Source organism: Manduca sexta, chromosome 19, assembly GCF_014839805.1.
Source record: "Manduca sexta isolate Smith_Timp_Sample1 chromosome 19, JHU_Msex_v1.0, whole genome shotgun sequence".
Lineage (NCBI taxonomy): Eukaryota > Metazoa > Arthropoda > Insecta > Lepidoptera > Sphingidae > Manduca > Manduca sexta.
In genome coordinates, this window is record NC_051133.1 from 8297879 (window position 1) to 8316048 (window position 18170).

The following is an 18170-nucleotide window of genomic DNA, read 5'->3' on the forward strand; positions in this document are numbered from 1 at the left end:
ATGCAGCATTTAAAGAAATATTTTATTAATGGATATTGCAAATTTTGACGTTTTTCATGTCAGCCCTTTTTTATGTACATCTTCAAGCATATGTCGGGTTTCTTAAGTTGCATATAATCCGGTCTCTACTTATGTTCCATCCAGTTATCATGCCCTACTTGAACTTCATTTTTGGTATTATCACTAGGTGCATGTATCCAAAGTTTATAGAAGATGGCTTGGAAGCATTCGGCCGAATATTATATATTAATTTTTTTTTTATTTGGATAGAATTTTCATCTCAGGTAACTTCGTCAAGTCTTAATAAATAATAATAATATCAGCCCTGTATTATATACTTGCCCACTGCTGAGCACGGGCCTCCTCTACTACTGAGAGGGAGTCAAGTCTTACTTCTTACAAATAATATAAATGTGGAAGTTTGTGAAAATGTTTGGACGTTCGTTATAAGTAAACGCTGATATCTTTGAACTGATTTGAATAAGGTTCGATATAAAAATAGACCGGGGTCCTGGGCTAATATACAGGTTAATTTTTATTCCAGAAAAGTGCACAGTGGCATTATTACCCTTGCAATTGTATATCACGAGGTTTAAGCCGCGAGCCACATGAAGTATATTGTTAAAATCACTTACATCTCTTACAAATATACGATCAAATTCTTAATAAGCCGTAAATTTATAATTTTACGACGATATAATTTACCGTAAGCTTTATAACTAATTAAGTGATGTGTACTTTGCACCTACTGTTTTTACGATATGCCGTCAGTCTAGGTAATTATGTACCGGTCTTCAAGGTATACACTTGTAGCGGTATAAGTTGATTTATGTCACTTACCCACTACCACTTTTTTTATAATCTGAAAAAGTAAGAGTTAAAGTAAAAACAACATTTGCCACTAGGAATCGTCGCTAAAATAAAAACCATAAGAGTTGTCTGCACCCATTTTTCGCCGTGCGTATTCCGTCTCATGATGTGATGGGTACCCGATATGTCGAGCCTCTCGCTATATCGGGCACAAATTCCAGACTCCGGGCTGATTCTGAGACCTCAGTACTGCAGTCTTACCATTATACAACTACATACATACGAAACGTCATTATTTAAGCAAAAGTAACCGTCAATGAACAAATTGGCCTTCGATCTTGAGTTTGGAGTAAAATACATTATGTAGATATAAGGAGCTTTATAGGATCCAGCATCGTTTAAAATATTAATAAAAACAACTGATCCAAGTATCAAGACCAATGCATATGAAAAGTCGAAATCAAGCTAGTAGCTTGACTTTCATAAGTTATAAACTTATAAAAAAAAACCCTAATTCTTTTGAAAATGTCATCAGATAAGGCGTGATGCGTATCTAGATGACATATTTTTCAATGATCACTAAACAAGAACAACCGTGGCGGTCTACGAAGTGATTTGTAAAGAGGATTTCACTTCTGTGCCAAAAATGGTCAATCAAGATTAAAGATAATTATAAAATATCTGTCTGTGTACAGGACGGTTAGTTACATTTAAGGACATGTAATCCTGATATATATAAAATATAACATTGAACAAAATTTTAAAAAAATCAGATATATTTGTAATTTACTAGTACAATGTAGGGTGATCACAACCACCAAAACACTTTTTCGGACATGTCACAGACAATATTTAATTAAGCTTTTACCGTTCATTTGCCTGACGTCATTCCTTGGGAGATCCGGGACTTCGAATAGTGTTAGAAAAATAAAAGTGACAGTGAAAAACAGTGAAAAACATCCTGACGCACAGACCACAAAAGCTTGCACTCGAATAAAGAACAGCGATCGATCCTTTTTTTTTGTTTCGCGGAGAAAGTACTACCGCCCAGCCTTCATGGGGGGCGACTGAGCGGTTATGTTGGGGTAACCGTGCCTTACGGCCCGGCGTTGAGCTGCCCGGATTTGATGGTGGTCTTCGGGTGACCGCCATGCCGGGCCGAGTCCCTAGCACTATATACACCGTACGCACGGCCTACCAACTAAAACTCCGCGATGGCCCTCTTCGGCGCATTTGGAACGGCTGTGGGCTTCATCCGACGGAAGTGGCTAAGTCTTCGTCCGCAGTCTTCCTTGCGGGAACATAATACAGCATAAAATATACTGGTTTCGTTTATGACTAGATTATAATATCAGCCCTGGATTATATACTTGCCCACTGCTGAGCACGGGCCTCCTCTACTACTGAGAGGGATTAGGCCTTAGTCCACCACGCTGGCCTATTGCGGATTGGTAGACTTCACACACCTTCGAAATTCCTATAGAGAACTTCTCAGATGTGCAGGTTTCCTCACGATGTTTTCCTTCACCGTTAAAGCGAACGATAAATTCACAAAGAATACACACATGATTTGTTTAGAAAAGTCAGAGGTGTGCGCCCTTGGAATTTGAACCTGCGGACATTCGTCTCGGCAGTTCGTTCCACACCCAACTAGGCTATCGCCGCTTTATGACTAGATTATTAAATGCTAATTTAATATTCACTTTCAGATCCGCCCAACGTTGTTAATAGGCATGTCCTTCCCCGAGGATGAAGTGCTCTCTGGAGTGATGTCGGGCGACAGTCTCAGAGCGATTATGGAGCGTTATAACGACAGTGACGGTGCCACCGAACCAGAACCGGAGAGGGGCGCGCAGAACTCCATGCAATGTTACGTGCATTCCCAAGCTGTTGCTGATAAGGTATTTATTAACTTCTAAGTTGGGATGGAGTTTTCTTCACAATGGAGTTCAGAGTTGTGCTCGGTTGATTTTTTATTTTATTATACGTGCGCGCCAAAGTGACCCCACAGCACCCGATGGTAAGTGGAGTGGCGTGATTTTTTAGTCACTGACTCCAAAAGTAGTAACCTGTATAGTATCTGTTATGTCAAGTTATGTTTTCAGTGATTTTTGAAGGCGGTTAAATTTTTGTTAAAAAGGTTTTTTTTGTGTCAGTAATACGCGGTACGACTGTCGTGCTGAGGTATTACACCTGTCTACCCCTGAAAAGGGAAATATAGATATAGAGAATGAAAGATATAAAGAAACGGGCCCAATAAAATCCGACACGAAACCGCCACTGAAAAAGTGTCTTGAAAGCTAAATTTACTATGTACACGTCGAATTGAGAATTTCCTCCTTTTGAAGTCTGTTAATAATGCTGACTAGAAGATTGCACCTTGCCAATTGCGCGAGCAATGTGCTTTAATATCGGTTCCTTAGTATCTATTAGATTCAAAATTGAGGTACCTACCTTAATTGTAAATTTTATCTAACAAAGAAAGTTCAAGCATCAACCAATTTTATAATTAATTTGGACCAGTTTCGTAGATTTAATAAAATCAGTGTCCACCTTAGAGGTGTTTGATTATGTTTAATATCTAACTATCCCCCGGTATGTTAATAATTCCACAAACTTTAACGTGATTAGTATAATTTTGTAAAAGCTTTTATAGAATTAATATGACGTCAAACAACGCAAAACAAGTTTCGTCTTACGAATGCCTATGAGAAAAAAAATGACAGTTACACTGCACGTGCCGGTTTCCATTTACGGAGCAATGTACTTACTTAATCAGGCGACAGTACCTACAAATTGTTGTTTTCCCTTGTTACAGTATAAGCTATAATGATGTAATCGTTGTAAACTAATTGGGTGTAGCTCGCGGTTCCTCTCGACTTAAACACCATTTCCGAACATTTTACTTTTGCATAAAATGTGATCTAAATGTCAATCCAGAATTTGGTTTGTGTACCAAAGTCCACCGAAATCGGTTTATGCGGTTTTTTCAAACAAATATTCAAATATCATCACAAGCTTTCTTGTTTTTAATATCACTAATATAAATAATTTCATGACCGCCTCGGTGGCGTAATTGTATTACGGTTCGACTGCAGTGCTGTGATCTCGGGTTCGATTCCCGGGTCGGGCAAAGTGATATTGGGTTTTTATACTGAGCATCAGCCTGAAATCAGGAATTTATGCCCGATATAGCGGTAGGCACGCCTCCTATCAAATTATTGGACGGAGCACACACGGCGGAAATTGTGTGAGCCAGTAGTGGCTTCTGCCCACCCCTTCGGATAAAAAAAGCGTGAAAGAGTGTGAGTGTGTGCAATTAATTTCATATTTTTTTAAATACTACAAATAGTAATTAATAAACCTGAAAAAAAAACTATTTTTAAGGGCCCGTAAAAATATTTTAATACTTTTCTTAACATATTTCGGAATACCATGGCATTTCCTTGGCTCTCAGCGTCAAACAGATTTCTCATAGCACACAATCGAGGTCCATCTGCAAATCTATAACGCATTGTACAATCGAGAATTTACCGCCCTGTAAGCAATGGAAGGATGAAAATATTGCTATATAAAAATACTGTTATTTATTTTATAATTGACAGCAATGAAACATCGCAATTTTAATCTAATTTTATTCAATCCTCTTACAAGTCTTTATGGGTCGCCAATTTTTTTGTATTGATCTAAGTTTTATTGTATCTTATATTAGGGTTATTTCTGATATCTTTATAATAGGACTTGTCATTGTGTGGGGTTACCGGAAGGAATTTTACACACAAACACACCTTTTACTTTCGAAGGAGTAGGCAGAGGCGCAACTGGTGCACCCACTTTTTGCCATGTGTTTCCGTCTTATGATGTAGGGCAGGGGTGGCCAACTTGGTAAGACCAAGATCTACTTTTCACTGATAATACTCTGTGCGATCTACCAAGCTACATACATCTTGAAATCTTAAATGAAACAACATAGTTCAGTACACAATTTATATAATTATTTTGGATAAAAAATGATATAAGACGATGCGTGCAGCAGTTAGTGATTAGGTATGTTGCGCGGTCTGTTCTACATATTTATATTTTTGCCATGCCACGATCGACTGGTCGATCGCGATCGACCGGTTGGCCACCCCTGATGTAGGGGTTAGTCTATCTCTCTATCGATCACAAATTCCGAATTCTGGGCTTCCAATTAGTGAAAGAAATATCAAAACCGGTTCAGTAGTTCCAGAGATTAGCCCCTACAATTTTTTCCACTTTATAAAATTAGTATAGATATAGATTATTTGAATGTTTTTTCAGTCCGTGGCGGACTGTGTGGAAGCGATCGTTGGCACGTACCTGGCTAGCGGTGGAGTGTTGGCCGCAGTGAAAGTACTCGAATGGTTGAAGGTTTTGCCTCCTCAGGTAAGAATAATTAATGAAATATGCTCCACACGTCATATTATACTTATAGTATGGGACTTTAAACAGCATATTATCGATAACATTTCTATGAAACACGTTGGCATTCCTATCAAAAAACTGCTTTATTATTTTTGTTATACTTTCTTTCAGGATAAATTCGCCACATTTCTGCACAAACGAGTGTCTACCGTCATAAATGAAAATCAAGCTACGGTTGGGGACGTCGAATTTCTTCTAAATGGCTACAGGACGGATATAGAAAACATTTTAGGCTACAGATTCAACGACCCGTCATTTTTACTACACGTTAGTACAAATACGCATTTATTACTACGCATGGGGAATTAATTTTCATAAGTATTCGTTTAGTTTATAATGTTATCCATTTGATATTATTTTTCTAGTTATAAAACTTAGCTAACCCCTCGCATCTAATTGTTTGTTGTTAATATTTTTGTTTTATAATTATTTTAAAATGCATATGTAGAAACTATCGTTATCGTTAATATATTTCGTTTTAGGCAATGTCCCATGCTTCCTACATCCGCAACAGGCTGACGGGATCCTACGAGCGTCTCGAGTTTCTCGGCGACGCCATTTTGGATTTCCTCGTGACGTCACACATATATGAAAACAGCGACAAACTCAAACCAGGCGAGATAACCGACTTGAGGTCGGCTCTTGTCAACAATGTCACTTTTGCCGCGTTCACAGTCAGACTGGGACTACACAAGTGAGGATATTTTTTTCCTATTTTTACTTTTTTATAGTATTCTACATACATTCACGCTTGACCCTGTCGTCTCCTGATGGATAGGCAGAAATACAACCGGTGCATTCACTTCGACGAGCTAATCTTCCGCAGGGTCATAGTCGCGAGCTTGTCGCCATACCGAACACTCATGATATCTTGTGGTGTAGTGAAATCTAATAAACTTTAGATGGGGTATGACTTAATTTTACATTTTGCATTATAGTTAATAGTTAGCAAATAATGGTGTAGTTTATACCTAATTATATATAAAAAAAAATCACTTGTTAAAGCAGTTTCTATCAAGAATGAACAAATTTCAGATACCTTTGTTCGGAACTGAATCCAACCTTGTCCAAGGCCATACTGAACTTCGTAGAGCATCAGAGGGAGAACAATCACAACATCATCGTGGACGTGTTATATTTGATCGACGAGGAGGATTGTCAAGTCGCCGAGTATGTGGACGTGCCTAAAGTACGTTTTTGCTATTGTCTCTATGTATTTACTAGATTTTGCTTGCGGCTCTGTCCGCGTGAAAAAAAAATCCCGGGATAAAAAGTAGTCTATAGCACTCTGGAGTAATGTGGCTTCCTATTATTAAAAACAAACAATATCTTAGTTAGTTCCTGATAGTTTAGCGTATACAAACAAACTCTTCAATTTGATATTTTACTATATTTTTCGAAATATCATCGGGTTATAATGTCGAGATCAATTTCCGCAGGTTCGAATCCCAAGGGCACACATCTCTGACTTTTCGCGAATTATCGCTTGCTTTAACGGTGAAGGAAAACATCGTGGGGAAACCTGCATACCTGAGAAATTCTCTAAAGGAATTTTAAAGGTGTGTGAAGTCTACCAACCCGCACTGGGCCAGTGTGGTGGACTAAGGCCTAATTCCTCTCAGTAGGAGAGGAGTCCCTTGCCCAGCAGTGGGACAATATATAATACAGGGCTGATATTATTATTATTATCAGGTTATAATACACACCATTGTGTCTGGGTGGCGTAGGGTCCATATAACCCGATTCCTGCCGGCTTCCCTCTTTGTCCAATTCTTGTATAATCTAATTATCATCAGAACGATTTGCAGACCGCATTTATGCATATAAGTACCTATGTGTTGTGTCGGGTTATCTATCGAAAAAATTCACCATTCGCCACTGGGCCTCACTGGAAATTACTAGCGTGATATATTAATATCATGTCATCAGGTGTTGAGCGACATTTTCGAAGCTTTAGTCGGCGCGATATATCTGGACAGCGGCGGCGACCTCCAGACTGTGTGGTCGATTGTGTACAAGATCATGCACAAAGAAATCTACGAGTTCTCCATGTGCGTCCCAAAGCAGCCCGTCCGAATTCTCTATGAGAACATTCACGCCTGTCCTTCGTTTGGGTGAGTATATATGAGTAATAAACCTTTCACTTTAAACGCCTGTCGTGATTTTATTAGCAATTATCAAGAGAACAAACAGGTTATGCTATATGAACTTATGAATTCCCCGTTTCATTTTAAAAGATTTTTGGAATCTTTATAAGCTTCTAATCTGTATGAATTTAGCTTATAAACGTTTTAGAAGAATTCATAGAACACATGATCACTGACGCTAGAAAAGGACAAATGTTGCGACAGTCCAAGCGACATCTGGTGAGCGAGACTGATTGAACTTTGTTCCACAGCGATCCGACCGTAATTGACCCGGACATTCCGAGGGTAATGGTGCCGGTCTCGTTTACGAAGAAGGACCGTATCACAGTGTATGGCATCGGCCGGAACAAGTCGCAAGCAAAACGGGCTGCGGCTAAAGTCGCGTTGAAAGTGTTGTGTTTGTAAACGATAACGTCGGCCGACAATGCTCTGCGCGTCACGTCTCAACTACAAATCTTGCAGCATATTATCGGAACAAAGTGCATCGATTGAGTTATAAAATGAATTTTATAACATGCGGTAATTTATGCAACACACAAACATTTAAAGGACTTTCCACTGCATTACAATATTTGATAATACACTGCAAGATGTCCCTACCACTTCCTTTAGTTATTCAATTTTTTTTATTTGCTTAGTTTTTAAATTGATATCCAATATGCTTACGGGATGTTATACAAATGTATTTACAGAGTAATTTAATGACATACCGTATCATATAAAACATATTATTTAATCATCCACCATTATTTCTTTTTAGTTTCTCTCTTTTATATTAATCTTAATGTATGTATACATATATTATCTACTTATATAATATCTACTAGTATCTGACAGTTTTATAACTGTTGAACATAACTATTGAACACAAACGAGATACAAATTGCCTAAGTTATATGAATGGAGAAATAATACATGATTTGGAAAAAATTACACGCGTGTGGCATGGCGCAGAGAGCATTGCTTTGCGCCTCATTGCATTACATCATTATAGTTTTACTGTGTTATAAAAAGGAAGACTGAATATAGGCTATGGTTGATTAGTTTTTGAATATAAATGAAAACAATAAAAAATATAATTTAAGTTCCGAAATCAATTTATTTTTATGTATTTAATTTTTCATATTATAACGACGAAAATTAATAAATAATCGCGATCGCTGTCTTCAGATTGATCTCGAAAATAAAACGATAACACCCCTCCCGTGTGCTTTGTAGTGAAACTTTATTCTGATTGGCCCATTCCACGATATATCCTATAATGTTGATGAATTTTGTTTTACTCATTTCCAGTAGACGTACTATATTTTTTTACAGTTGATAATTGAATTATTGTTATACATTTATTTATTCATATTGTATTATGTTACCATTAAAATAGCAACAATAACAATAAATTATTGAATATGAAATTAAGTCAAAATAAATGTATGTGTTTGATCGAGTGACCAATGCATTCGTCACGTGGTAGTCTCTCAACCAATTACAGCACGACAAGGAGTCGTGTCGTTTTTTGTCACATTCTAAACGGACTAGGTTATTAATTTTATGAACATTGAAAAATAATGAGAATTATAATATATTTTGCGCGAATTGAAATGCAAAGTCAAAGGTAAGTGTAAATACAACTGTCATAAGATTCTTCTACAACTTAGTTATTCAAAAACATATCAATCATTTACGGACCATAGTTTGGTTGAAGAATTCAGTAAAACTAGCAGTTTAATAGATGTGGCATGGCTCTCGCATTTATATTTCATAATAATAATTTTGACATGCGCTCTTTAAAGTTTTCGGTAATATTTATTATGTATTTTTAGACTGACTGCCTCGGTAGCGTAGTTGTATTGCATGCCCGGTACAATAGCGCTCTGAGGTCCTGGGTTCGAATCCCGGGTCGGGCAAAGTGATATTTGGGTTTTTCTGCTCAGTATCAGCCCGGAGTCTGGAATTTGTGCCCGATATGGCGATAGGCTCGCCCTCTATCCCATCATGGGACGGAACATACTTGGCGAAAAGTGGGTGCCCTAATTGCGCCTCTGCATACCCCTTCGGGGATAAAATGCGTGATGTTATGTATGTATGTATGTATTTTTAGATTTTTTATTTACAACTGGATGTTAGCGACGACTCCAAGATGCAATTAATTGATACAGGTATTCTATATTATTGGAGAAATGAGATTAATGTCTTGTGTATTGTGTATAACAGGAACACTGAAATGGAATGTGAAATGACATTGTATGTATCAGATTGGTAACAACGTAGATAGCAACTTGCAACTTTTTAATACAGAACAACATTCAGATATTCTCTAAATTATAATAGAAATTGATATTTTTATCGTAATGCATGGTAATGCATTACAAATTTTACATTATTTAGATAATAGGAATTATTTTATAGAAAAAAAATAGTTGATGTTAACGTGTTATTGATTCGTGATTGTTCTATGTTCATTTTTATAGAGAATAATATTTTATATATAATTTGTGCGTAAGAAGTTAATAGATGTTGGAATAGGATATTTTACTATTAACTATTTTCGATGGTGTTCATATTAAATTGGAATGAAACAAATGGTGTTGCTGAAACAAATTTGGAAATAGTATAAGAAATATTGACATTATGGGGAAGCGTGGGAACGTAGGCGGCATATATCGCTATTTCTCATGCACATCGCACACACCATCAGTGTGCATTCTACTATCATAGGTATGATATTATTCCCAATCATTAAAAGGTTCATTTCAATTTGGATTGATTTATCAAATTATTTTTATTTTAGATTTTGGACAAATATATGAAGATAAAAAAAAATCAAAAATAGTAATATACCCTATTTCGCAGAAATTGGCTTCTTTACGTGTCGTACGTATAGAATGCAGTATAAAGTTTCATGCAGCATTTAATTGGTTTTGATCTTGGATAAGAACCAATATAATTTAAGGCTCCTCCCCGAGCAAACGGCCATTTATAGCCCACGAGTTCTCACCATAAGTAAACATTTACTAATGATTGTTGTTAAAAAAATATTTTATACTACCAAAATATTCCATGTTTTCCAAATTTAGTGGCATTTATATTATCAAAGTAATGTAACAATAGCAAAAATTTAAGTAATAATATTATATTACAGAAATATGTTTAATTTTATTTTTTGTATGTATTGTAAATTTCAAATAGATAGCTTCATAAAGATATGGTTAGCGCGCCGTTTTGCTGGGGAAGCACCTTCGAAGTCGAAGTAGTCTTCGTTAGTATGTCTACGTAAACAGATTTTTATATACTTCACTACTATGCATGCGATTGTTTTCTAAAGTGCTTAAAACCTACCTACTGTTTATGTAAAATAAAAATACTTAGATGGTTTAATTTTTATGTATAGTCAGCAGATTTGAAAGTAGTAACTAAAATTAACAAATCATCAGAAAACTCGGTTATTTTTTTATTCATTCATACATTTGTCATAGTATTCCTAAATAAACTTTATAGTCAGAACAGTAATTGTAGCTACAACTATAGTTTAGATACTTAGTCATATTGACTGCTACATTCTATAATTCGCTGGCTGTACTACAGGTTCTAAGCACCTTAGATATAATATATATAAAAGACGCGACTTGTATAATCTTTCTTTTCTGTTTAAAGTATAATATGAAATGCTCACGCACTTGTTGTATTTTGAAGACTAGTGTGCGTAAAACAGATAAGCGTATGTGTATATTAATATATGTGTTTCACTTTCTATGTAGTAGTTACATTGAAGGTGATAGAATTTTTTGTTCGCGGCAATAAGCACATGGCGCGTCTTTATTAAATGGTGTAATCTAAGTACTTGTTTCTTTTTCTATGCATTAAAAACAGTGTAATATTCTAAAAGAATACTACAGAACTTTAAAAAATCAAGATTCTAATTATGTTTATCTCATTTGGATACATATTCATAATTGATTGTACGATTCTTTCGCCGTAATTTTTGGAAACATAATCTTGGTTTTTTAATGTTATAAAGTTTGTTTTATGTTAAATTTTTATTATTTAAAAAAAAGTATAACGAAAATATATCTCTATTTTAAAATAATGTTTTGTTTTATTTCTTTGGATAATGTTAGCTATTATTGTATAATGTTGGTAATGCACATCTTACTAAATGCGAAAGTTTGTGATTTCTTTTAGATATTTCTGAGAAGGAAAGTAAAGGCAGATACAGGATTGGGTTAAGTGAAGGCTGATAACTGTGATTGGGTTGAATGAGAATAAACTTATAGTTTGGTAAAAATTGAAAATAATTATAAGTAATAGTAATGCTGGAATTTAAACCAATATTTATTGATTGCTTTATTGTCTAGTTTTCGAGTCGTTTCATTTAGGACTACAGACTAGTTGTTTTAACAAAAAACATCGAAGTGAAAAATATAATTTAAAAGTACACAGAATAATAAATTTTAATATTGCCATAATTAGCATATATACATACCTGTTTATTTCCTTCACGCATTCCAAAATCATGTGAAGCACAAAAAATGAGGACAGATAGCTTTCTTTGCCACCAGCTTAGCGCCTCGTAATTATGGGAAAAGATTCAGGAGTCAATCCAATCGGTTACTACTTTTATTTTGAGTAGCTGAGACAACAATAAGTCAAATCAGAGACAAAGTCGAAATATTATACTAGCTTATGTTCACGGCATCGCACGCAAGGAAGTTTTCCGGGATAAAAGTGCAGCTATATATTTTCCTTGGATAGAAAGTAGCTTATGTCCTTCCTAGGGACTCAAACTATCTCCATACCAACATTCGCTGGGTAGTTTTCTGATGTGTCAAATAGCCAGACAGATGCGACGGGGACTTTGTTTTATGTTGTTTAGAACTCTTTATGAGGAACAATTCCGTCATACATGGTTATTGCGCAACTTTACCAGTTTACGCAGTGCACGCAACGAAAGCTCTAAAAAATAATCTATTTTTCCGTATTTGTACTCAAATTAGAAACTGAATTTCGGCTGCGGTCGCAAAACCTAGTTTCGGTAGGTGTGAACGTTCATATGGATTAAGTAAATGACTAAAATTTGTGAGTGAAAGGCGTCACCGTAGCTACAGGGGTCGAGTGTTACGCCCACACAGGCTTGGGTGCCCACACCCCTAGAATGTTTAGAGAGCCTACTACAACAAATTTAATCACCACAAAATTATAAAATTAAAATTTTATGGGTACGGAAGCTTATTTAGTCTGGAACAAAGTCCCCCATAGTTGTTGATAAAAATGGATTATGAGACAATAAAAGACAACAATGTTTTCCATATTAAATGGATATTAATATTAAAGTCACATACAATAAAATTACAAGAAGTAAGTGCTTGGTCTCTTGTATGCGAAGGTGTTGAGCCGCTTGTAGTGATGCACGCGCTTGGGCAGCGGGAATCTGATCGTGCTGTTGTGGAACTGTTTCACCTGCGGCCGGCGGCACGCGGCAGCCTTGATTACCTCCACTTTGATGATCTGGAAAAGAAAATTTATTGTTAATCATTGATATTACCAAGAAAAATAATAATATTAAAGCAGACCATTAGCAAATGATGTATATTCTAACTTAACTTCACCAGCTGTAATAATTGTGGTATAATTACAAGCATAATATTATATTTTTATGTTCAGGCTGGATTTAGTTTTGCCACATTGCATTAATTATTTATTAAGTCCTTACAGATCTTGAAAGCAACTAAGAAATTCAAGCTAGCCAACAATATTAACAGTAGCTGAACATTTACAGGAGATATATTGTAACCTTGGTCTTGTTGAAAAATGTTGATGGTAAATTAATACACAATAAACCAATTGTTACTCATTCGCCAGAACACTAAGAAAAAATATTTTTGTAATATGCTGCACCAGTCCCATAATTTACAAAAGCAGTTTTTACCAATGCTAAAGATGTCAGCCAAATTATCTTATTTTAACAATCTATCTTTCATATTCTTGTGTTCCATAATCCTTACAATTCATTTAGATTATATCCACTAACAATATGTTATTAGCACAAAATTTAGATACAAGTCAACCTGTAGCATAATATACCCACAAAAAACCAAAGATTGTCATAATAACATGGTGAATGTTTAATTATTAACAGGTAACGCATTGGAAAAAAATATTTCAACTAAAGGCTAAGGCTGTCTTTACTATGCTGTCGAAAAATAAGTTACAAAGATTGTAGGTCAATGATAAGTGAATTGTGGTTCCTTACGTGTATAGAGTGAGCGCGCGCTCTGTGCCTGGCTCCCATGTCCCTGTAGCACTGAGTGACCGCGCCGCCGACGGACAGGTCACGGTACTCGCGGTACATGTTGTGCACGCCCGAACGGGACTCGTAACGCAGCCAAATACCAAAGTTCTTGATCTTGATGGGGCTCTTCTCTGGAATTTCCTGTAACATTCAATGTACAATTCAATCATTTGAATTTTAACAAAATAATGTTTTTGAAACATGTGAACACAATTGTACACCTTTACCAGTATAAAAGTCCCACTGTGCACATTGCCAGAATAAAAAATACCCTGTGTTAACACAGATCTTGATCTATCCATGAACCTAATGTCCTGTAAATTCATTAAGTTATTCCTTTATTTACTTCAAACAAACATCCAATTATCTTCATTTTCCATAATGTACATTTATATTAGTAATAAGTAAGATATCATCATAGGACTGAATTAAGTATTTAAATATTGTAACAATTTTTCCAGACATTAAGCGCATAGTATTGCAATACATATGGAAAAAATACTGCAATTCTGCATCCTTCATTTCACAATGTCTAATAAAAATATTACTAAGTAAATGGCATGCTTTATGTAAAGTACAGTTTTATTACTTAATCTTATTAAGTACCTAATTAAATTTGTCAAACAATATAAAGGGACTGAAATTCATTCAATATGAAACAAAGATTTTGTTTTACATTTTGTTAGGCTTTAGTTTAATCCATTCTACAAACCAATTATATGCACATTTTTATGTGTAGTTAAAAGGAACTAATACATATCATTTCTACACAAGGAATATAAAACAATGACTAAATACATATCAATATATCAGCAGTGTAGTTGTATTGTGTATGCGGAACAACCACCCTTTTCAGATACCAGGTTCAAATCCTACATTGAGCAGTGTTATTTTGTTTTCTGCTCAGTATCAGCCAGTCGGGAATTAGTTCAGATATTGCAAAATATTAACCCCTTATCATATCATGTGGCAGAAAACACATAGCTAAAAGTGAGTGCCTTGGATGCAGTTTTGCCTACACCCTTAGATACAAGATGTGATGTGTTTGTTTTAGTTTATTATCCACATAACAAACTTTACTTAAGATAATACTGTATCCTATGGAGGGATCAGAGAACTGTTAACAGGTTGGTAATATAATAAACAGCTCTCATGGAATTTAGCTTGTCAAGATGTTGATTAACCCGTGGCGTAGCTGGAATGTTTGCCGGCAAACATTGACAGCTACATAACACTACGCGCGTCACGGAAAAATAACCTTATTATGTAGTATATAAGGTTATAATCCCGTGACACACGCAAATGTCATGTAGCTGTCTTGGCTCGCCGGCGAGCCACGAGACCAACAGTTAAAAGATGTTTATCTGATTTCCAACACATTCTTCCCTCAAAACTTGTAATTTAATTATCATGTAAATTACAAGTTAAAGAAATATTTTTTCATAAAAGGTGTATCTTAAATCAAATTTGTGTTCCTTATTATTGTTTAGCATAAGTTTCACATCAAAAAGACTGCTTCATACAATAAATACACCCAAATATAATAAAGAAATTGCATAAATTAAAGAAAAGAAAAAACTACTAGGCAATCTTTAAGGCTGAGTGGAACTATGAGCATGAATAAAAGAATATAAATATTGGCCTAACTGCTTGTCTGTCTGAAAATGTGTTCACATGAACTTTGGCGGCTTGGAATAATATATATCTGTTCAGTATGAAACTCAATTTCACCTCCAGCTAGTCTTATTTAATGAATTCCTTGTCCAGTCAGGTTAATTAAAGTATGTCAATACAAAACTCACCCTGATGGAGACAATTTCACCAGTAGTCTTCTTGAACTTCTTCAACTGTCTCAAGAAATACCAGAAACGGGACTTAGCTACAATAGGATCCGGAGAGAAGATTCTCATTTTGTATAGCGGCGGCTTTGGCTCGCTGCCGGATGGCAGCTTGCGCCCGATGACTTCATATTCCTTCAACTGAAAATTGATATTTTTTAAGTACACCTATGGATTAAGTACATTACCGAGGACTAGGGTTAAAATACAATACACGTGATGACAGGTCAATAATCTCATACTCATTGTTGCCATTTTCATCCCATAATGTAATTAAAGTATTGTAACTGTTGACTATTATAAGATTCTCAAATTCATATTACGGATCAAAAAGGCCGAGTGTACTGCATCACAACATGACATAACCTAAAAAAATAAGCATTCGTATTTATTTTGTTTTATGTGAATATTAGGATAGAGAATAACTCCTGGATCCATTTCAGTAGAAACCAAAATTAATAAACGATTTTCATCTAGATTTTTAACAAATCTATGAGGTAAAACGTTAGTGCATCGCGGCAACGTGTACGGTACACACCACCCATCAACACTCGTGTTAGCACTTTTATACACCATTCGATCCAGTTTTGTATCTTCTTTCATTTTGGCACATACAAGTTCGCTAATTTCACTGATAAATCACAAATATCACGAAGCTTACCTCTCCTTTAGCCTTCATTTTGGGGAATTTTGGACCGAAAGGTCTGTCAACGGAAACGGAACACAGACGCGAAAGAGAGATGACATTTCCAGTGTTGCAGTCATCAAAAATATGTTTATAAACGGTGTTGCTAAACTGAAAAAAGCGTTGAATAAGGTAAAAGGTTGTATTGAGTTGTACTGTATTTATTGTTCCGAATTCCGTGCTGTGAATTCTACTTCGAAAAACGAATGTTGAATCGTCGGTCCGAAAGGAAGAAATGACAAACTTCGAATTTAATTCTACTACCAACTTACTTCAGATCCGACACCGTCCTTTTATTTTAGTGGTAGGATTAATTCCCGTTATTTTATCTTTGGAAAAAGCAGTCGAACTTTATCCTCGCAGATTGTTTTAAAAAGTATAACTCTAAATTCTTACAAATTCCATGTCTGAAATATTGCGATGAACCCATCGGATCCGTCATCGAATCCGTCATCGCTGTAACACTTCGTAGTAACAAAACGTGCGATCCGTCATACGAAATGAAAGATTTTATCTGAGGATTTTATAACGTATGTGTCGTTATGCATTTTTCGTATATCACAATGATGTTTTATATTCGATATTTAGGTCCACCCGAAGTTTAATTATGGCAAGTTTTGGCCCGAAATTAAAATTAAAAATAAAACTATTTCCATTGACGTATATTCTACGGACAGACATGAATGTCCATATAATATGTTCAAAGGCTGGAATTAGAACTACAGCCGGCCTAGCATGCGCATCACGAGATATCTCGAGAACGAGAGTAGACAAATTGTCGATGTCGATAAATATCTCGTTTTCTCTAACATGCGCACCACGATCGACAAATTCCTCGTTGAAGACATAAGTTTACTCGTGAAGACAAACCGATGTTGCCCATTGAAATATATATTCTAAACATTTTATTTTCTAATATAGCTACAATGGTTTTAGTTCATTCAATTTTTATAGATCTATGATCCAATTAGGTTTTTTTGACGTTTTATGTGACAGTTTATGTCATAACAAAGAGCATAATATAAATAAAAACGTAAATAAGTAAACAAATTCAAAATTAATAATAATATTGTACAATATAATAAGGATTCTAACACAAAATAACAGCTCCGCCCTATTTTGGAGTACGAAGTAACAAGACACAAATCAAATAAAATCTAATAAGACAATTATTTGTACGAGTATATGGTGCCCAAGCCGGACTTTACCTCGGGTGACTACGCCCCGCCGTGAGAACGATGTATCATAATGCCTAATGGAATCAGTAGTCCAATCGGGAAGGAGATGGCTGTGGCTTTGGGCCTCACAAAATACCCAATTGATGTAAGTATAGTGAAACAATAACCTTATTAGCAAAACACCAATGTTGTAAGTTGAACTTTGCAGCCACAAAGCTCAAGTTTGTTCTTATTCGATGGTAATTGATGTTTTTTAGTATTCGTGTTTATTAAAATATGAAGTAAGTATATATTTTCTTTTTGTTTTAGTTCCGTGAATCAAGTGCCTCTACATTCATTGGAATGTCCCCAGCCCAGCAGTCAACACCATGTTGAAGAGCTTACCAAATACTACTCCCAAAAAGTTTTTTAGTTGCTCGGTTTGAACTTAATACTTTAATGAAAATATGTATTTTTATAACCAGTTTTTTTAAGAAAAACTACATTTTTTAAATACTTAATATCATGTATATATATTTCGTTAGGTATCTTTATTTATACACTAGATAAAACATCTGTATGTTAGGAAATTTGGTTCTGTTCTGTTGTGTTCTTGTTCTGTTGGTTTAGGAAATTAATAATATAAGTAAACTGCAGCAATTACTTGAAAGTGCAATTTCTGTTTTTTGTAAGTGTTCATAGTATTTCATTACAGTAATTGTAGGAAATTTGTTGTATAACAAGTTATTATGAAATATTCTATTGTTGCCTAAATTTGTGTAGAAGATTTTGTTGTAATAA

At 35.3% G+C, this 18170-nt stretch overlaps 2 protein-coding genes across 2 annotated transcripts in view; one reads left to right on the forward strand and one right to left on the reverse strand.

The window, feature by feature from the left end:
- LOC115442691 (endoribonuclease Dicer) overlaps positions 1 to 10819 on the forward strand; it is a 47594-nt gene extending 36775 nt beyond the window's left edge. The window contains exons 28-34 of the mRNA XM_037440382.1: positions 2520 to 2711; positions 5113 to 5217; positions 5368 to 5523; positions 5739 to 5950; positions 6292 to 6445; positions 7186 to 7370; positions 7655 to 10819. Coding sequence (XP_037296279.1) covers positions 2520 to 2711; positions 5113 to 5217; positions 5368 to 5523; positions 5739 to 5950; positions 6292 to 6445; positions 7186 to 7370; positions 7655 to 7808 — 1158 coding nt within the window. The 3' untranslated portion in view covers positions 7809 to 10819. The remainder of the gene's footprint in view (positions 1 to 2519; positions 2712 to 5112; positions 5218 to 5367; positions 5524 to 5738; positions 5951 to 6291; positions 6446 to 7185; positions 7371 to 7654) is intronic.
- A 1878-nt stretch (positions 10820 to 12697) lies between these two features.
- Positions 12698 to 16333, reverse strand: LOC115442678 (60S ribosomal protein L18a). The gene is made up of 4 exons (XM_030167802.2): positions 16189 to 16333; positions 15492 to 15668; positions 13651 to 13830; positions 12698 to 12905 (listed from the first exon to the last, which is right to left on the reverse strand). The coding sequence occupies exons 1-4, from the start codon at positions 16204 to 16206 to the stop codon at positions 12747 to 12749; spliced, it is 534 nt and encodes a 177-aa protein (XP_030023662.1). The 5' UTR covers positions 16207 to 16333; the 3' UTR covers positions 12698 to 12746.
- Between the last annotated feature and the right edge of the window lie 1837 nt (positions 16334 to 18170).